Source organism: Microcaecilia unicolor, chromosome 2, assembly GCF_901765095.1.
Source record: "Microcaecilia unicolor chromosome 2, aMicUni1.1, whole genome shotgun sequence".
In the NCBI taxonomy this organism is placed as follows: domain Eukaryota; kingdom Metazoa; phylum Chordata; class Amphibia; order Gymnophiona; family Siphonopidae; genus Microcaecilia; species Microcaecilia unicolor.
This window is the reverse complement of record NC_044032.1, coordinates 288,192,640-288,214,350: the sequence shown is the minus strand read 5'-3', so window position 1 is coordinate 288,214,350 and position 21,711 is coordinate 288,192,640. Positions and strand designations below refer to the sequence as shown.

At 43.4% G+C, this 21,711-nt stretch overlaps 2 protein-coding genes across 3 annotated transcripts in view; both read right to left on the bottom strand.

The window, feature by feature from the left end:
- The window catches only part of LOC115463579 (selenide, water dikinase 2-like), a 28,571-nt gene extending 16,770 nt beyond the window's left edge, over positions 1 to 11,801 (bottom strand). Inside the window, exons 1-7 of the mRNA XM_030194232.1 lie at positions 11,700 to 11,801; positions 11,121 to 11,386; positions 8,989 to 9,092; positions 8,719 to 8,826; positions 8,394 to 8,548; positions 1,717 to 1,807; positions 1,225 to 1,324 (exon numbers count right to left, since the gene is read on the bottom strand). Coding sequence (XP_030050092.1) covers positions 1,225 to 1,324; positions 1,717 to 1,807; positions 8,394 to 8,548; positions 8,719 to 8,826; positions 8,989 to 9,092; positions 11,121 to 11,148 — 586 coding nt within the window. The 5' untranslated portion in view covers positions 11,149 to 11,386; positions 11,700 to 11,801. The remainder of the gene's footprint in view (positions 1 to 1,224; positions 1,325 to 1,716; positions 1,808 to 8,393; positions 8,549 to 8,718; positions 8,827 to 8,988; positions 9,093 to 11,120; positions 11,387 to 11,699) is intronic.
- Positions 11,802 to 18,462: 6,661 nt separating this feature from the next.
- ACO1 (aconitase 1) overlaps positions 18,463 to 21,711 on the bottom strand; it is a 241,233-nt gene continuing 237,984 nt past the window's right edge. For both annotated transcript variants that reach the window (XM_030194231.1, XM_030194230.1), the window contains exon 21: positions 18,463 to 19,438. In XM_030194231.1, the coding sequence (XP_030050091.1) occupies positions 19,319 to 19,438 (120 nt within the window). In that variant the 3' untranslated portion in view covers positions 18,463 to 19,318. The remainder of the gene's footprint in view (positions 19,439 to 21,711) is intronic.

Sequence of the window (21,711 nt, the reverse complement as noted above, 5' to 3'; positions counted from 1 at the left end):
TTCCGGAAGTTTTGTATTTAAGTCCTTTGCATCTTGGGAAGTGCAGATTTAGAACTCATGTTCATCTTTGAGCAGGGACTGTCTTTCTTCTATGTTTGTGCAGCGCTGCGTATGCCTTGTAGCGCTATAGAAATGCTAAATAGTAGTAGTAGTAGTGCTTGCTTTATAGGTTTAATTCAAGGGATTCACCTTACTATATTGTTTAGATCCTTCTACCTAGAGATGCCTTCCCCTCAGAGATAAAGAAATTAAGGGAAAAAAATTGTTAGGGAGGGAATACAGAAAAGGAAGCAGGCAAGAACCTGCTGTAACAGCTATTCAGAGGAGTCTTTGTACTTGCAGTGGAGGCATTCTTGAATGCTGGGGCAACTAAGAGTTAATGCAATATCTAACTGGTCAGCAGAACGGGGGCTTGAACAGTAAATACATTAGTATCACAGCAGGCTTTCATTCCTGGGGCCACAGCTTTTTCCAGAAACTCTTGTTGCGTCTGCAGAGAACTTTTCATTAGAACATAGAGTTGCCCTATGGAATCAGAACAAGGGTCCGTCTAGACCAATATCCTGTTTTCAACAGTGGCCAGTACAGGTCACAGGTATCTGGAAGAGTCCTAAAAGCAGCAAGATTCCATGCTACTTAATCCCAAGGTTAAGCTGTGGCTTTCCTCAGTTCTACCTTAATAACAGTGTCAGAACAGTACAACAGTACCTTGTTGGTCATTCAAAATATTTAGCATTCTAAAGCTGCACACTGCCCTTAAGAGTTGAATCACACAGGACTATTCTGTCTCAATCCGCTGGTCAATGGACATAACCCACCGGGTCTGGTCTGGAATGGATGCTAAGGAACTATAAATTAGAATTCAGGAGTGCTAAGCTTTGCCTAAGACTCAAAGGGTGGCAGAATGAAAAGTAATCATTGCTTCAGGGTCCAGATGTATTCATGGGTGTGGGGCTCCACTGACCGATTATGAAAAAAAACATTTTTGCATTTGTGCTATTAAACTAAGTAAATCTTTTCCCCCCCTTACTTCATTGTATTATGTGTGATTTGTTTGTTTCTATCTGGAGTGACTAACTGGAAGGCTTATCAGTACCTAATGCTATTGCTGGAATTACCATCATTTGTTCTATTTTCTCTCTCTTGTTTACAGTTCTATCCCAGTACAGGATACTTAGGTACTCAAATAATAAGTCACAGCTCAGCATGCTGCCAGAGCCTTACCTGTCCTGTTCAGTGTGGCCATACTAAACATTGCTTCCTGGTAAGCCAGATCTACATCCTCTCGTGATACCACCAGCTTGATCTTATTCCACTTCTCTGGCTAAAGAACACAAACAGTGAAATAGAAGTAAAGAGATGCCAGTCGAAACAGCAGCTCCTGTTTTGCAACATAATCCTTCTAGTATTTCACTACAAGGAATGTTCAAATACAGACACCTATCTTCCCATCACAGGAAGAAGAGAGAACATGCGTATAGCTGAACTCCCAAATTAGTATATTACATTTTAGCAAGGCTCAAACTCCTCTTCTTATTGTAAAAATAGTAGACTTTAGACCTGCCTTTTCCAAATCACATTCTAATAGGGCCAGAGAATCTCTCAAACTTCTATTCTCACATTCAAAACAGACTACAGAACTGCCTAGCTTGTCACGTCCTTATAGAGAGTATCACAGCACTGTCAGTCTTTGAATTACAAATAATGAGAGCTTACATTATCCAGCCACTGGTGTGCATTGACAGCAACTTGAGTGCCCAAGGGTTTTGTTAGCACCAGAACGTCTCCTGGAACAGCACTATCAGGCCTAAAAAAATAAATAAAGAAATTTCACAATACCTGTAAATCCAATAAAAAAATTCTAAACAAAGTACAAACACACTGACAATGCAAAAAGAAACCCACTCTGTCCCGATTAACAATTACCTGTAGCCCCTACAAACCATCTTCATCTCAATTCCCCAAATGAAGTAAATCCACTCAACAATCACAACCTATATCATATCCAGCACAAGACAAAATGTTTTCAAATTTCTAAAATTTTAACAAATCCCTCTTCAGTCATAAAGAATCAGAGAATTCCACAAACCTGGACCAGCAAAGTGATGTTACCTACCTGTAATGGGGGTTCTTCACAAAGAGCAGGATAAGTCAGTCACAGACCAGTGATGTCATCTAATGGCACTCAGGCAGATAAGCTCTTTTACAGCTCAGAAAAGCCTAGAAAGACCTCATTAAGCATGTGAAAGCTACCTCCAAACACCATATCCGCTCATTTCCACGCCAGTGCAGTCTTCAGCTAGAAGCAGTTTTATCCTAGAAAGGAAGGCAAGTGGGTTTGTGTGGCTGACTTATCTTACTGTCCACAGAGAACCCTCTTACAGGAAACAACATTTTCTCCATGTACAAGCAGGACGAGTCAACCACACATTGGTGCCTCTCAAGCAGTGAGCTATGAAGGACCCTTTATGTAAACAGGAGTGCGTCCACCCTTTACAGCCTAGGCAGTGAACTGTGGTAAGATGAAGCATGTGGACGTGGCCAAGCACAAGACTAAAAGACAGTAACTAAAAGAGAACAAGCCAACTACTGGAAGCATAGGATTGTGCTTTGAGCAGACTGTTGGACAAATGACACTTTCATGCGGTTTGAAGGCCGATTGGCCAAGGGAAGTCTGTCTGTAGGCAGAGACTGAATATCTTCCACGAGCCAATAGCAAGTGTGGTAGTTATGGCAGCAATCAACAAATTTTAAAACATAGAAGCAAATGAGTGTGCAAGGTCCCTAAGGTGTTTCTGATACTTCAAGAGGAAAAGCAAGAACTTCTCTGATGTCGGAGGTATGCAGCATTATTTGGTGGGCTGTGTGTGTCAAAATCCACACCATCTGCTTGTAAGCAGTTAGCAAGAGGGAGACTTGGTATGGCAAGTATACGGTTTTGTCAAGTTGGCAAGTGAAGGAATCCTTTAAAGTCTGGTGTATGAAGCAGTTCCTGCTGGATGAGGATACAGGTATATAATGTTATTGTCAGTTACTGCCTGTGGTCTGGTCGAATGAGGTAGGCTTTACTCAGATCCAGGGAGGGCAAAATCTCTGCTGGGCAGACCAATACAATCATCGAGCAAAGGGTTTCCATACAAAATTGAGGGACTATTGAAGTAATCCAATGTTGAAGTCACATAAGCAGGAATAATACCCTCTAAATCCTTAAGAGTCTAATAAAGGTTGACTTTTTAACCCCAGGCGGCTTAGATGTTGGATCCAATTCCTCCTCCTCCTCATCCCATCTCCCTACATGTAGTCCGAACTCTGTGTTAAATTTTCATCTCAAGTGCAAAAAAGGGGGGGGGGGGGGGACGGAACAACAACCCAGTCTCTTACTTTCTAGCTGTTTCAGGCACCCTCATGTTTTCCCTTCTCAAGGACAGTTCTAACAGGCTGGTTCATGGCCTCCTGAGAAAACCTGAGCTGGATCTATGCAAAGAAGTTCGAAGCTCATGACTTTTAACCAAGTCATAGCAATATATTTTATATCCAGAGCCCTGGCAAGAGTGAAGATTTTTCTTCACCTTTACACTCCTGCTCTTTCCCAGCACTGCTGTCACCAAGGATTCTTTTTTCCTACACCATCCTTTTCAGCTTATCAAACAGAAAACAAAACACTTGCCTGTATGTAACATCTCATTTCTAGGAATATTTACAAAACAATTTGTATTCAGCCCAATTGGCTAGAAGAAAACTGGCTATACCAGAGTCAATCCGTATTCAGTCCCTGTTATGGAACAGACACAGTCCTCGTATCCTTACTAGATCGTCATAAAAACCAAGACAGGGAATTTGCCTCAGTGTTGGTACTGTAAGAGTTTTCAGCAGCTTTTAATACTGTAGACCACAATTATCATGCTAGCATAAATAGCAGAAAACAGGCATCAGTGACACAGTACTTACCTGGTTCAGATCCCATCAGATATAAGACATAAGAGCTGCCAAACTGGGACAGACCAAAGGTCCATCAAGCTCAGTATCCTCCTTCCAACAGAGGCCAATCCAGGTCACAAGTCCCTGGCAAGATCCCAAAACAGTACAATACATTTTATGCTGCTTAACCTAGAAATAAGCAGTGGATTTTCCCAAGGCCATCTTAATAATGGTTTATGGACTTTTTTTTTTTTTTAGGAAGATATCTAAACCTTTTTTAAACTCCGCTAAGCTACTTGCTTTTACCACATTCTCTGGCAATGAATTTCACATTGAGTGAAGAAATATGTTCTCTGATTTGTTTGTAATTTACTACTTTGTAGCTTCATTGCGTTCCCCCTAGTCCTAGTATTTTTGGAAACAGTAAACAAGTGATTCACGTCTACCCGTTCGACTCTACTTGTTGTTTTATCATATCTCCCCTCAGCCGTCTTTCCTCCAAGCCGAAGAGCTCTAGCTGCTTCAGCCTTTCCTCACAGGGAAGTCATCCCATCCCCTTTATCATTTTTATCGCCCTTCTCTGTATCTTTTCTAATTCCACTATATCCTTTTTGAGATACAGTGATCAGAATTGCACAGAATTTGAGGTGCAGTCACACCATGATACAAAGGCATTCTCCGAGGACAAGCAGGCTCTAATATTCTTACATGTGGGTGTCGTCCGCGACGGCACAGAAGACAGAAGAAACCTTCAAAGCTCAAAACCTTCCAGAACACTGTCGCGTGGGCCGACCCACCACATGCGTGGGCAGCTTCCCGCTCTCGACGCGAACATGCAGAGACCAGTTTCTTTCTTTCCGTGCATCTGTACAGTCGGGCTGTTCAACAACTGTACTGATTTTCGCTCAGGAGACGGACTTTCAGCGTTTATCGCTGCTTTTTTCTTCTTTTTTTTTTTTCCCTTGCTCTTCATTTCAGTAAATATTTTTTTTGAAAATTCATTTTTCCTATTGATTTTCTTAGTTTTTCTCATCTTTTTAAGTTTCCTTTATTTTCGTCGCGGCCGACCTTTAGGCCGCTCGGCCGGGTCTTTTTCCCTCTTTTTGTGCCTTTTTCATTGGCACTATTGAGCCTTTTGATTTCGCCAATGCTATTTTTCCGCCCATGTCATTGAAGACTCCCAGCGGCTTCAAGCTTTGTACTCGCTGCAACCGGACCATCTCGAGCACCGACCCTCAAGCGTGGTGTCTTCAGCGTCTTGGGTCCGACCATCTTCCAGCTTCTTGTAAACTGTGTAAAATGACGAAGAAGCGGACCCAAGTGGCTCGAGAGGCTCAGTGTGAGAAACTTTTTCCTGAGCAGTCCGGTCCTTCAACTTCGGTACAGAGGGCATCGACGGAGAGAGTGCAGGTCATGGCTGCCGAGAGACTGCATCGAGCTGGGAGCAGCAAGGCATCGAGTGGGTCTCCACCCATCTCGAGGCCTACTGCTATGCAGGGCCCCCCGGGACCGACCTTTGTTGGACCCGGCTCCAAGGAGGCGTGAGGATTCCACGTCTTTCTCGTCGGTACCGAGGAGTGTCGATGACGGACGTCGAGCGAAGGCTAAGAAGCATCGTCACCGATCTCCTTCCAGACACGGTACCGAGAGCTCCGGGGAGCTGAGGGATTAGGCACCCGAGAAGCGTCGGGAGGATCGCTCACCCTCCATTCAGGAGGTGCCGATGCGTCGGTCATCTGGCAGCCTGGTACCAGCTCTTGAGCCCCCTCAGATTCTGGCACCGACCCCACAGCCCTTTCCGATGGCAGCTCTTGACGAGTGCATCCGGGCCCTTCTTCCAGAGCTTCTGGAAGGGTTGCTTCGTCAGTTGGCATCGGTGTCGGGGGTGCTTGCGCCTACCATACCGACTGCAGAGACGGCATCTGGGCCATCACCTGTGAGGAGGTCTCATCCCGGAGCCGGTTGCCACCCGGGTCAACTCCCCCTCGACATCGGAGGAGGAAGCTTCACCACAGTCCAGGCAGTAGTCGACTTCTCGACACCCCCCACAAGGTCGTCAATCCTCGACATCGAGACAGGCTCGGTTTCGGGCTGCTCTTAGGGAGCTTCTGTCTGATACCGAAGAGGAGCGTTCGTGGGAAGAGGAGGAAGACCCTAGGTACTTTTTGGAGTTGTCCTGTGGGCTGCCTTCTGATCCTACTCCACCGATTGAAGTGGGGATGTCTCCAACTGAGAGTCTTACCTTCTCATCCTTTGTGCGGGAAATGTCTAGGGACATTCCATTTCCTATGGAGGTTGTGGATGAGCCCAGGGCCGAGATACTCGAGGTCCTGGATTATCCTTCTCCACCTGCAGAGGTTGCAATGGCCCCCCTGCACAATACACTCAGGGAAGTGCTGATGCGGAATTGGTCTTGCCCTCTCTCTAATCCAGTGGTCCCCCAAGAAGTCCGAGTCCCAGTACAGAGTCCATGGAGAGCCTGTAATGGTGAAGGCCCAACTTCCTCACGATTCCATGGTGGTGGACTCTGCTCTCAGAAGAGCCAAGAGTACTAGAGACTATGCTTCGGCGCCCCCAGGCAGAGAGTCTAGGGCCTTGGATTCTTTTGGGAGGCGTACATATCAGACCGCTATGCCTGCTGCCAAGATCCAGACATACCAGCTCTACTCGAGCATTCACTTGCGGAACTCGGTGAGGCAACTATCCAGTTTAGTTGAAGCAGTTCCTACAGAGTTTGCTGAACCTTTTCACCAGGTGCTCAGGCAGCAGAAGGCGTGTCGCAAATTCCTGGCCAAGGGGTCTTATGACACTTTTGATGTAGCAGGTCTTACAACACTTTTGATGTAGCATCCCAAGTAGACTCTTATGGCTGCGTGTCTCTGACCTCTATTATATCTCCCCTCAGCAGTCTTTTCTCCAAGCTGAAGAGCCCAAGCCACTTTAGCCTTTCCTCATAGGGAAGTCGTCCCATCCTCTATCATTTTCGTCGCCCTTCTCTGCACCTTGTCTAATACCACTATATCTTTTTTGAGATGCGGCAACCAGAATTGAACACAATAGTCGAGGTGCAGTTGCACCATGGAGCGATACAAAGGCATTATAACGTCCTCATTTTTGTTTTCCATTCCTAATAATATCTAACATTCTATTTGCTTTTTTAGCCGCAGCAGCACACTGAGCAGAAGGTTTCAACGTACCATCAATGACGACACCTAGACCCCTTTCTTGGTCTGACTCCTAACGTGGAACCTTGCATGACGTAGCTATAATTCAGCTTCCTCTTTCCCACATGCATCACTTTGCACTTGCTCACATTAAACGTCATCTGCCATTTAGATGCACAGTCTCCCAGACTTGTAAGGTCCTCTTGCAATTTTTCACAATCCTCTTCAGTTTAACAACTTTGAATAACTTTGTGTCGTCAGCAAATTTAATTACCTCACTAGTTAGCCCCATCTCTAGGTCATTTAAAAATATGTTAAAAAGCAGCAGACCCCTGGGGAACCCCACTAACTACCCTTCTCCATTGAGAATACTGACCATTTAACCCTACTCTGTTTTCTTTCAACCAGTTTTTAATCCACAATAGAACACTACCTCATATCCCATGACGCTCCAATTTCCTCTGGAGTCTTTCATGAGGTACTTTGTCAAACGCCTTCTGAAAATCCAGACACGAAATATCAACCGGCTCACCTTTATCCACGTTTGTTCACCCCTTCAAAGAAATGTAATAGATTGGTGAAGCAATATTTCCCTTCACTAAATCTATGTTGGCTTTGTCTCATTAATCCATGCTTTTGAATACGCTCTGTAATTTTGTTCTTTATAATAATCTCTACCATTTTGCCCAGCACCGACGTAAGACTCAACGATCTATAATTTCCCAGATGATCTTTGGTCTGACTAGCACAACACATCTTATGAAGCACTTATTATATTTTATTCAGTATTAGAACGGAAGTCAGAGGGTTGGGATGTGGTGATCTTCTCAGGTCAGTTTCTGAATAGGAAACAAGACTAGAAATCATCAGCTAGTAAAGGAGACCTTGCCATGCCATGTCAGGAGATCTAAGATTGTCTTACATCTCTTTTACATGTAATCACATGGATCAACAAGGAGTTTATACAATGCACAATTAAGTCCACTGAATAAAACAAAGCATAAAAGCTATTTCAATGCAATTGTTTTTCACAAAGTAGTTCTAATGTTGTCTCTGACTGCACTTTTACAGCAATATGTTTCATGTTCTCTATTTCAAGACTTGTGATGTTTAAAAAAAACAAAAAAACCCAACCTTGGCAGAATGGAGTCTCCCAGAGGCCAATTAAAAGGGGATGACCAGAAATCAATACAACAGGCCTGTTAAGATCAGGCAATGAAAGGAGAAGGAGGTTGTTGAGGGCACAAATTGAACATGCACTAGAATTCCTTTTTTTTTTTTAACCACAAAGAAATAAACCTTTAAACATACATGATGAATTCATTTGGCTGACAGACTACAGTAGCAACTCCTCCAATTATGATCCAGGGGTTAATGACAGTCTGACCTCCAGTGACTGAGGTCCCACCTTCCTCTGCTGCATCACGAAACCCTTTAATCATTAAAGGCATAATCTTCTCTCTCTCCTGAAAATGGCAAAGGAGGGGATTTAGCTTTTTAATTTACTTTGAAATATTTCTACAGATATAGAAGCAGAATTGATGACAGGGTCATACAGCATATATGATTACAGTAGGTGAGCACATACAAAAAGCAAGGACCGGGCAACACGTCAGAACCTCAAGTCATACTCTACCTCCTCATTCATCTTTTGACTGACGCTCAGCAGCATCAACATGTTGTCACATTCAGTAATGCCCATGGCATAAAGATCACTCAATACATTGGCACAGGCAATACGGCCCTGGGATAGCAAAAACATGACTGTGAACAAGATGCATTGCCTCAATACACACAGGAACAGGTTGCATTATCAACTACATGTTTTTACCAGTCTCTGAAAAACTGGGTTTAACTAGATGTTCCCTTTCAAAACTGTTATAGCATCTACTTCAAAGCTGCTTACCATCATGTAGGGATCTTCTACAGAAGGATAAAAGAAATCTGTGGTCTGCACAAGTGAAAGCCCACCATGGCGTAGTGGAATTACACAGGAGTCCATGCCAATCCCTGATCATAGAAACATCAAAATTTTACAAAATGGAGATCAGAATATAACATCAATCCTGAGGCTACTAGGTATGAGAGAGCACCAGGAAGTAATTATGCAAACAATGCTTGGCTGACATGCTCCCTATAGTAAGCTGTGCTACTGTTTAATGCAAGCAAATCAAGACCACTGCACTAATCTTGCTCCTGATGCAGTAAGAAAGATTAGTACAGGAAAATCAGAATAAAAATCACTGTACTTTTGGCAGCAAAACCTTCACTCCAACTCAGGCTGGTACAAAGATCCAGCACAGGAGCAAAGGGATCATCAAAGAGGATTTTTCGTCTCTTCACCTCAGATGACCCAAGATCCATTGTAGCCTAAGTGGCCCCTGGTCCCCACACCAAAGATCTTCCCACGGTGCACATAATGAACCCTGGTCCAACCCCCCCCCCCCCTTTCTGGTGACCAAAGTAGCCTCTTTGCACAAACCACACCCTCTCCCAATCCCACCTCAAGAGCTGGGAAGCAGGAATGATGCCCAATCATTCCTGCCTCCACACTGTAAGATGGCAGTACCTAACCCTGTGTGGTGTCATGGTGCTCCATGCAGGGTAAGTTTGCCATGGAGCACAGAAAAGGAAAGAATGTCTTAGTGGCAGACTGATCCTGCAGGGGGTCAGGCATTGCCATAAAATGGAAGCGTGGCGCCAAAAGCAAGTGGGCACTATTCCTGTCTCCAACTCTAGAGGTGGACTTTTTTTTTGGTGGGGGGGGGGGCGGGGGGTTCAGAGGGTGTCCCTCTTGGACCCCCAGGATGGAGCACTATCCACTAAAGGCTATATGCAATCAACTCTGGTGGTGCTTTATGACAGTAGGTGCATTATGTTTCTTCCATGTTTGACCAAGCAAATTAAGTGAGGGTTTCATATGACATACAAAATAGCAAGTATGACACTGGATTTAGAATACACCTTTATCCAGATGTAGCTCGAAATGAGTTATGTTTAGGGACAATAGATATTTTCCAGTCCCTGGAGGGTTAAGTGCTTTCACCAATACCTGGAAGAGTAGCCTAGTGGTTAGTGCAGTGGACTTTGATCCTGGGGAACTGGGTTCAATTCCCACTGCAGCTCCTTGTGACTCTGGGCAAGTCACTTAACCCTCGATTGTCTCAGGTACAAATAAGTACCTGTATATAATGTAAACCGCTTTGAATGTAGTTGGAAAAACCACAGAAAGGCGGTATATTAAGTCCCAGTCCAATTCCCACAAGGAACCACAGTGAGATTTGAGCCAGACTTCTCCGTTTCTCTGCCCAACAGTGGGTGCTGCTACAGATTACCTAGAAATTGTTAAGTAAACGTTTGGATGCTTCTGCCAATGAGCAACCAAATGTTTCACAAGATTGCAATGTTCTTACATAGATAAGCTAATTATGATAACATATCATGGCACAGAGTTCAACATCTATTAAAAAATAGATTACATTTGTACTTAGAACTTACATTTAAGCAGGTGGAGGAAAAAAAGTGAATTTTTTTTTTATTTGTACCCCGCGCTTTCCCACTCATGGCAGGCTCAATGCGGCTTAGGTACTTATTTGTACCTGGGGCAATGGAGGGTTAAGTGACTTGCCCAGAGTCACTTAGTTGGTAATATTCAGGTGAGATTTAAGTAAAATAAATACAAAATGAGTGAAAATGTCTAAGGCCTACAAGCTTAAATAGCGAATACCAGAGTAACGTACGGGAAAATTAAAGAAAAGCAGAAAGTTCACACATAGCTGTTTTTACTTAAAAAAAAAAAAAAACAACTAACCCTGAATAGCACTTTAAAGGAAATATAAACACACTCTTAGGTATACGTTTCTAACATCAATGTTCTACTTCGAGAAAAGAAAGAAAGCAACCCCCCCCCCCCCCAAAAAAAAAAACCCAACAACAGTGCCTTCACTATTTAATCATCATGGCTTCCGAGCCCAGTTCCATCTTCCTTCCCATGTCAGTAAGCATCCAAGCCTCCAGATACCCTCCAGGGTCACTCACCCAACGTTGGCGTCACGATCCCCGACATGAAGCCACCTCCATCAGTCTCTGAGCCTCCGCCAGGTACATCTCCCCCCGCGGACCTCGGCGGATGCAGTCCCGTCAGGAGCTTGAGCAGCGTCTCCTGCGGGACTTTGCAGCCTCAGCCCTTCAGCTCAGAAAAAGATGTCAGCCGAAAACTCTTGTCCAGGCCGAAGGCTTCGGGGTCAAAAGGCCGGTAACCCCCGGGAGCCGAACTCTCCGCCATCTTCTAGTCTTACCCCGATCTGGAGATGGGAAACAAACTTAATGTAAGAAACCAACACATGCATGAGGAGGGCCCCCCCCCACACACACATATGCATGCATGCATGCATGCATGACAACCCCCCCCCCCCCCCCCAACACACGTAAAAATATTAAGCAACTATTTCCCGGGCAACAGTGGGAGCCCTTCTAGGCTCTGAGGGAGGTTACAGCCGGCGAGGGGGGGTCGAAAGAATTGACACCGGAGAAAAACATATTAATGCTTCTTCACGAAAGAGCCGGACCAGATACCTCCAAAGGCGTGCCAAGGACCCCGTACAACCTCCCACTCACCTGCAAATCCTTCGCTCCAAAACCAAGAGCTCACAACAAGAAGACACTCCAGCACCGAGCTGAAAGAGCACCGCTTCTTCCGGTTCATTAAAGGAAATTGCACAACAGAGGAATCCACCAATCAATGTTTGCTGTGGTTGAAGGCTGCGGTTGGTGACGCCAGTCGCCACCACCTCCTGATCTGTTGGCTGAAGCAAGGAGGTTTACTTGAGAACAGCGGATTACATCACGTCAAAACGTTGAAGCCACTTAAGTTAGATTAGTCTGCGTACACTCAAAAGCAAGGAGCTGGAAGTGAGCCCATCTAGTCCACTAAAAGCAAGGAAGCCAATTTGGTTAATCTCTGTTTCCACTCCCCCCGTGCAGCCGTCATTGCCATACACTCAAAACAAAGCACGCAGTCGCAGACCTGATAAAGGGGATGGGTAAAGGCTGAAGCGTCTAGGGCTCTTCAGCTTGGAGAACAGACGGCTGAGGGGAGATATGATAGAGGTCTATAGAATAATGAGTGGAGTGGAACAGGTAGACGTGAATTGTTTGTTTACTCTTTCTTGGCAGACATTTTGAATTGGTCACTGGGACCGGAGTCAGCAAGGAACAGTATGCAGGCGCTCCGGGCAGGAAAGAGGGGCTCTTTCCTGCCCCAAGGTCACTAGACCACCAGGGCAGTATAGGGAGGGGAGGATAGGACACCCTTAGGGGTGTGTGATGGGGGTGTGTGAAGGGCTGGGGCGGTGTGCAACAGGGGGTGGGATGGGGGTGAGGCTGGGGTGTGGCGGGGCGGGCATGTGCCCCCTTTTTGGGGGGGAGCAAATCTAGGGGGCTAACATATTTGCTCCCCCCCAAAAAGGGGACACATGCCCGCCCCGCCACACCCCAGCCTCACCCCCATCCCACCCCCTGTTGCACACCGCCCCAGCCCTTCACACACCCCCATCACACACCCTAAGGGTGTCCTATCCTCCCCTCCCTATACTGCCCTGGTGGTCTAGTGACCTTGGGGCAGGAAAGAGCCCCTCTTTCCTGCCCGGAGCGCCTGCATACTGTTCCTTGCTGACTCCGGTCCCAGTGACCAATTCAAAATGTCTGCCAAGAATTGAAGCGGCCTCACGAGACTTCAACTCTCGGCGGCCATTTTGAATCAGCGCCGGAACCGTCAGCAAGGAACAGTAAGCAGATGCTGGGGGCAGGAAAGAGGGGGTCTTTCCTGCCCCAAAGAGGACACTAGACCACCATGGCTGTATAGTAAGGTAAGGGGAGTGGAGGATAGGAGAGCACTAGACCCGCCCGTTTGCCCGGCCATGTAAGGGAACAATGGTGAGATGTGTACCTGGGAGCATTTTACAAAGTCCACTGCAGTGCCCCCTAGGGTGCAGTATTGCTTTCCTGGGATGTTACTTTTCCATTATTCTACCTGATGCCAAGCTTTCTATTTTTTTTTTTATAACATCTGAGCCTTGTATCTATTGTTCATCAGTAGATTTGAACTTTGAATTTTTATTTTGTTATTTATTATTTATTGCATTTGTGTCCCACATTTTCCCCACCCATTTGCAGGCTCAATGTGGCATACAATATTCCATAATGACGAATGCCATTCCCGGAATGAGAAATACAAATTGGTATTGCCTTAAAGCTCATAAGTGATAGAGTAGATTAAGCAGTCAAGTATAGAGAATTCATTTTCGGGATGAGAAATAAAGAAGTAGTGCGTTAAAATTCATTTGTGACAAAGTAACTGATGCAGTCAGGTATAGAGAGTTCGGTTTTGTCAGTTCTGGTATTTAGGATGGATTATTGTAGTATGCCTTATTGAACAGGTTGGTTTTTAGCGATTTTCAGAAGTTAGTTAGGTTGTGCATTGTTCTTATGGCGTTTGGTAGTGCATTCCATAGTTGCGTGCTTATATAGGAGAAGCTTGATACATATGTTGCTTTATATTTTAGTCCTTTACAGCTGGGGTAATGAAGGTTCAGGAATATGTGTGCTGACTTTTTTGTGTTCCTGGTTGGTAAGTCTATGAGGTCTAACATGTAGGCTGGGGCCTTGCCGTGAATGATTTTGTGAACCGACGTGCAAATTTTGAATGTAATACGTTCTTTAAGTGGGAGCCAGTGTAGTTTTTCTGTTAGGGGTTTGGCGCTTTCATATTTCGTTTTTCCAAAAATGAGTCTGGCTGCTGTGTTTTGGGCAGTTTGGAGTTTCTTAATGATTTGTTCTTTGCATCCAGCAAAGATTGCATTGCAATAATCTAGGTGGTTTAGCACCATTGATTGTACCAGGCTGCGGAATATTTCCCTTGGGAAGAAGGGTTTTATTCTTTTGAGTTTCCACATTGAATGGAACATTTTCTTTGTTGTATTCTTTTGCATGGCTTTCTAGTGTGAGATTTTGGTCGATTGCGACTCCGAGAATTTTCAGGCTATCTGGAACAGGAAGGGTGTAGTTTGGGGTGATTATAGTGGTGGGCTTGTTCGTATTATATTGTGATGATAGGATGAGACATTGTGTTTTTTCTGCGTTGAGTTTTAATTGAAATGCATCTGCCCATGAATTCATGATTTGTAGGCTGTGTTTGATTTCATTTGTGATTTCTGTTATATCATGTTTGAACAGGATGTAGATCGTGACATAATCTGCGTAGATGTAGGGATTAAGGCCTTGGTTGGATAGTGATTTGGCTAGAGGTGTCATCATTAGGTTGAAAAGGGTCAGTGAAAGCGGTGATCCTTGGGGTACTCTGCATTCTGGTTTCCATGGTGATGATGCGTTCAAATTTGGTATCACTTGGTATGTTCTTGCGGTTAGGAAGCCTTTGATCCAACTAAGTACGCTTCCTCCAATCCCGAAGTATTCTAGGATGTGTAATAGTATTTTATGGCTTACCATGTCGAACACGCTGGACATGTCGAACTGTAGGAGAAGTACGCTATTGCCAGTTGCAATTGCTTGTTTGAATTTGGTTAGGAGCGTGATTAGTACTGTTTCGGTGCTGTGGTTGGATCAAAATCCTGATTGTGATTCATGTAATATTGAGCATTTGTTTAAATAGTCGGTAAGCTGTTTGGTCACCATACTTTCCATTAGTTTGACTGCCAGAGGGATGGATGCTACCGGGCGGTAGTTGGTTATGTCATTTGCTTTTTTTCTTTGAATCTTTAGGTATTGGGATGAGTAGTATGTTTCCTTTATCCTTAGACCTATGGATGAAAAGGAGGTCTCATTACATATATCTAAATACCAAAGTGCTATTTTTCCATACTTCATAGCAAGAGTGTACATTCCCTAATTACCTGTCCCAATGCTACTGAAGCTTTTTTCCTCCTCAGTGAATGTAAATGGTCTCCTCCACCGCTAACTCCAGACTCCGTTCCTTCTATCTTGCTGCACCGTATGCCTGGAATAAACTTCCTGAGCCGGTACGCCAAGCCTCATCTCTGGCCATCTTCAAATCTAGGCTAAAAACCCACCTCTTCGATGCTGCTTTTAACACCTAAACCTTCAACTGTCCCCTATCCCTATGTCCTGTCTGTCCTAACCCTTATCCCTTACTTTTCCTGTCTGTCATAATTAGATTGTAAGCTCTATTTAGCAGGGACTGTCTCTCCATGTTCAAATGTGAAGCGCTATAGAAATAAGTAGTAGTAGTTTCATCCTTGTGTGGATTCTCTGATGCTGTGAGGCTTTCTTTCCAACCAAAGCTTTTACCGCACTCAGAACATGTAAATAGTTTTACTCATGTCTATTCTCTAGTGCATTGTGAGGTTTACCTTCCGACAAAAGCTTTTATTACACTCTATACATGTAAATGGTTTCACTCCTGTGTGCATTTTCTGGTGCACCGCAAGGTGCGATGCAAGCAATGCCTTTTTTCTGAAGCTTTTACCACACTCAGAACATGTAAATGGTTTTACACCTGCGTGGATTCTGGTGAACTATGAGGGATGTCTTGATTGTGAATCTTTTACCACACTGAGGACATGTAAATAATTTTACTCCTGTGTGGATTCTCTGGTGCACTGCGAGGTTTACCTTCTGACCAAAGCTTTTTAGCCTAGTGGTTAGTGCAGTGGACTTTGATCCTGGGGAACTGAGTTTGATTCCCACTGCAGCTCCTTGTGACTCTGGGCAAGTTACTTAACCCTCCATTGCCCCTGGTACAAAAAATAAATACCTGAATATATGTAAACCACTTTTAATGTAGTTGCAAAAACCTCAGAAAGGCGGTATATCAAGTCCCATTTCCCTTTTACCACACTCTATACATGCAAATGGCTTCTCTCCCATGTAGACTCTGATGCACTTTGATTTACATTACAACCAAAGCTTTTACCACACTTAGAACACGTGAATGTTTTCACTCTATTGTGGATTTTCTTGTATATTGTGAGGTCTGCCTTCTGCCTAAAGCCTTTACCACACTCGGGGCACGTATATTCTTTCACTGCAACATGGATTCTCTGGTGGACTGTGAGGCTGTCCTCAATGATGCTTTTGTCACACTTTCTATATGCAACTGTTTTAACTTCTGAATGGATTCTACGGTTCATTGCTAGATTTCCCTTCTGATTGACACTAGCACCACAGTCAGAATAAGCACTAGTCTCTCATTTTTCTGAATGTTTTGATATATTGAAATATTAGTCTTCCTACAAAATAATTGTTCAGATGTAATAGAACTGACTGATTCTACAGCAGTTTGAACTTTGTTATCCGCTATGAATGCTTTCCTGTGACAAACTTTCTTAAGGTCTGTATCCTAATGGCTTCAGTTTGTGCGTTTTGTATTTGGACGTTTTTTTTTTGTTTGAAAACGGATCAAAAAACAAAACTTTCAAATCACAAAACATTTTTGAAAACAATATTTTCAAAAGAAAGAGACATTTTTTTGTTGAAAATGACCTTTCCTATTCAGAATTTGGACGTTTTGTGTAAAACATCCAAATTCAGATTTAGACGTCATATCGAAAATGCCCCTCCACACCATCCACTCCCTCATACTTTCAATTACAAGGCAAAATATTATCTGATGTAGATGGACCATTAGACTACATTTCCCACAACACACATTTCCTTCTCAATGGACTGCTCACCCAGGAACTAGCAGTCTGACTAAGTTCCAGTGCATGAAAGACATGTATTGACTAGGAAAATTCTAGCCTGGCCTTGCTGGAGCTGGTGTCTTGTTGTGATCCTCTTACACAGCTTTTTTTTGTTTTGTTACATTTGTACCCCGCACTTTCCCACTCATGGCAGGCTCAATGCAGCTTACATATACAGGTACTTATTTGTACCTGGGGCAATGGAAGGTTAAGTGACTTGCCCAGAGTCACAAGGAGCAGCCTGTGCCTGAAGTGGGAATCGAACTCAGTTCCCCAGGACCAGAGTCCACCACCCTAACGCTTGCAAGCGTAACAATCATTTAATAAAGGTTTCAAGTTTTCAATGGTCACTGTGTTGCTCCAAATTGACAACCTGCCAGGAGAGTTGACTTGCTATTTTACATTATGCTGTTTGGGCCACTGGAACTGGTTCTCTAAATATTTATAGTTGCAGCTCAAACTTTTCTAGTTCATGGATTTTTGCAATTCCTTCAAAGAAGGACAGATTACAATTGCTCACCTTATGATCCATGGTTTCAGACTCTTAGAAACATGACAGCAGATAAGGGCTGAATGGCCTATCCAGTCTGCCCATTCCCAGTAACCACTAACTCCTTTCCTAAGAGATCCCACATGCCTATCCCAAGCTATCTTAAATTTCAACACAGTCTTTGTCTCCACAACCTCCACCGGGAGGCCATTCCATGTATCCACCACCACCCTCTCCCTGAAAGAGTATTTTATCTAAGCCTATTTCCTCTTAACTTCATGCTATGCCCTCTCACTCCAGAGGTTTCCTTCATTTGAAAAAGGCTCATCTCCTGTACAGTAATGCCACTGAGGTATTTAAACATCTCTATCATGTCCCCTCTCTCCCAGCGTATACATGTTGAGGTTGTTGAGCCTGTCCCTATATGTTTTATGACAGAGACCACGTGAACACAATTGCACCAGGGCTTGCTCTTAGTCTTCCATTTTTGGTGGGCAGGGGGAAGGGGAGAGAGATTTATATGTTGGCCAGATGATGACCCAAAGCAGTTGGACTCTGGTTCTTCTATGATATATAATGACGAAGAGGTGCAATATTTTGCTCTTGAATGAGGTGTGTGTTTGGGATGTTTGCATTGCTCCATTTATTGTTCATCATATCTAGATGAGGCTCTAGGAGGGTTGCAGTACATTTCCTAAAATGGGGACTGGAAATTGAGCTGTGAGGCACACTAAGGTTTTGGCTGATAAATATATTGTCAAGAAAACATGTAGCTTCCCTTGCTATTTGAATATCCCTGCAAACGAGTGATGGCAGAAGAGGGTGCTGAGTGATACCAATAGTTTCAAAGCTTCCATGATGATGCGTACCACATTATGAACTGGTGAACTGCAATGCAAAAAAGCAAGCAAGGTCTGTGCTACAGAACTTCAATAATTAACCTGCAGCAGTGCAGTTCAGTGCACTAAGTTAATAATTCACTTCCAGTGCTAAAACGTTTGAAAATAGATTTAATTTGATTCAAGTTAAAAGAGTGTTTTTAAAGGTCCCACAGCATTAAAGCAAAACTAGACACAGCACAAAACACATTCTTTTAAGTATAAATTCACATTCTTTTTTTAATCTGCAGAAGTCAGCTATCAAAAAATCTCAGTAACAGAACAGTAAAAAGTTCTGGGTAACTGCCATTTGAAAGCAGTTAATAGTTTATTGAACGACACATGATAACCATAGTATCATGACAGAGGAAAAGAAACGCTGGGCACTTACAATCAGGAGTCAAATTCATTGAAAAGCGGATGAGCAGTGGGTAGTGAATCATGATCTCAGACCCAGCAGCCTGTAATAAAGTTACTATGCCTGAGAATGTTATCTTGGATCAATGTTTTTTCAGACTAAAAGCTAAGGGTCTTTGCCACATACATTCTTTCCAATGAGATCCCACATCTTTTCCCTGGGGAGAGAACATTCTTTCCATTTTGACAAAATCTCTGTATCCAAAAGACAAAGCAGACCACAAGCTGTTGGATTGTGCAAGTCATGATTCTCCAATAACAACTGATTTATTTTTTGGGAAGAAATAGACTATTGTGTATGTTGTTATGCCAGTGACAGTCTAAAATGATTTCCCTCTCTGTATCTGTAAAAAAAAAAAAAAAAAAGCCTCCCACAGGGCCATGTGTATAAATGAACCAGCATACCTCCATCAATCTGCCATGAGTGGGAAAGCGCGGGGTACACATGTAAGAAAAAAAAATCTAAATTTATCTCCTCACATACTTAACATCAATTGATTTCAGCAACTGTCATCTCAACGGAGAAAAAAAAAATCTTACATGTAATGCATAAGAAAGATTAATGTAGAAGAAACCAAATAATCTAAACATGCCCAGTGGAACTACAGCTCATGAGCAAAAAAAGGGAAATGATTCTGTTAATTGTTCAGACTTCTAAGTTCTGCAATTTCTGAGAGTTGTTCTGGTGGCCAAAACAGGCAGTTTATCATTGGGCATTTCCTTGATACTAGGTTATGACTGAAGAGACATTTTTCGAATCATGTAGTTCAAAATGCCACCGTTCTGGAAGTAGGTGAGCTCTACATCCGTGTCGAATCTCATGACAGCTTGAAAGGTCTTCCCAGTGTCCAGCTGTACAGGGGAAAAAGAGAGCGGGTGAAGCTTTTAACACTGAAAAGAAAAAATAACATTTTTCAGACTGCACCTGACAGCAACATTTGCATTTATTTTATAAGCATTCACAGACGTCTGTCATGGAAATGTACTGAAAGAACAGCCAGAAAAAAAGGTGGCGAGTCAACAAGCAGAGATTTGAAAGGACACTGAGGAGTGGAGATTGCTATCCAAACACAAAAACTGGCTTAACAGCAATGTACATGCCAAAAATGTTTAGTTCTTAGGTTCTTCTTCAGATGCTGAATTATTCATCACCTTTGTCCCATTCGACCCCACTGAAGTCTATAGAGGAGGCAATTTTATAATTTAATAGTAGATTTTCCATCCATTTCCAATGAAAACCTGCTTAAAACTTGCTGGCAGGCTTCTGTAATAGAGGCAACAGCACTACAAGCCATCAGAAGTGTCACAAACACCCCAGGGAACCAAAAGAGAGGCAAAAGGCACTAGCTCCCTCCCTCTATTCCTTCGGCAGGAGTCTGCACTTATTACATTTATAAAGGGCCTTGGCTTGGGAAGTTTCTGTTGGAGTACAGGGAGGTTATAAGAAACAAAGACCTCTTGCTCAGAATACAGATGTGTGTTCAAGTTACTTTAAGATTGGCCTTACTTTTGAAGTTCAGATGGAAGATGGTTGGGTTAAGGCCAAGCACAGACTGGTTGGGGTGTGAGGATATGTTAGGAGGGTGGATTGGGTGGGAAGGTAAGCAGGGTTGTGCAGTCAGTACACCAAACCTTTGACTCCAATTCCTCTATTTTTCTACTCTCCGACTGAGACTGATATTTTTTTGTTTTGGATCTAACGTACTGGTAAACATAACTTTAGATTCAGGTCAAAAGATATGTATATACAAGTATAAAATGATCAATTTACCACATATTATAATGTATTTTTATTTTGAAGTTGGAGTCAAAAGTCAGTACAATTTTACCCAAAATTGCTTCCAATTCCAAATTCGATTACAGCACTGAAGGAAATCTAACGAATTGTATAAAAATGATTTTGTTCATATTGCTTGGCACTTGAGTTTTGTTCTTCAATAAAAACTATTTGATTAAAAAGGGCCTAAATGCCTGGAATGTACAGCTACACGGCTAAATGTTATAAGATATTCAAAAGCCATTTTATCTATCCATTAACAACTTTGCTTAATGCCTATTGGAATTGATGGTGAGCTCCCTCATTCCATGCGCCTAGCAGGGATTACTATCCTCCCCAAAGAGTAGAAAAACTCCACAGTATGTGGCTCATACTGGCGCATCTCCCTTCTAGGTATTGATTTTAAACTGTTTATCAAGGTGTTAGTAAATAGAATATTGTCGACACAACCTAACCTTGTTCATAATGACCCAGTGGGTTAGAAGCAGACAATATCAGAAGAGTCTTAAACCTGATCTCTTATATGCATGAGCCCTCTCTGATCTTATCAATGCAGAAAAAGCGTTTAACAGGGTCTATTGGACCTATATGTTTGAAGTACAACAAAGATACTTACCTGTAGCTGGTGTTCTCTGAGGACAGCAGGCCGCTTATTCTCACAAGTGGGTAACGTCATCCAACGGAGGCCCGGTGTGTACGCTGATTTGCTAGTACTAGAGTAAGTTCTAGCAGCATCCCACCGTGTATGCTTTGGTGCTGTCCCACCTGACGCTCAAGCACTCAGTCAGGTGAAAAAGCATGAAGATTACAACCAAAAAACTCCTAGTGGAGGCGGGAGGGTATGTAAGAATAATTGGCCTGCTGTCCTCAGAGAACACCAGCTACAGGTAAATATCTTTGCTTTTTCTCAGGACAAGCAGGCCATGTTATTCCCACATGATGGAATCCCTAGCTACCAAGCTCATCGAAAACAAGAAAGGTACGATAATGAAGTTTCAAAACATCGAGACCAAAGTCTCAATCAACCTGAAACTATATACATACTAGGTGTAGTTGCAGCCTGGAACAGAATAAGCCAGGGCCTATGAGGGTGAAACTGGATTCTAGACACTGAACAAATTCTGCAGAACTACCTGTCCAAACAGACTGTTGTGTCGGGTATCCTACATAAGTACATAAGTAGTGCCATACTGGGAAAGACCAAAGGTCCATCTAGCCCAGCATCCTGTCACCGACAGTGGCCAATCCAGGTCAAGGGCACCTGGCACGCTCCCCAAACGTAAAAACATTCCAGACAAGTTATACCTAAAAATGCGGAATTTTTCCAAGTCCATTTAATAGCGGTCTA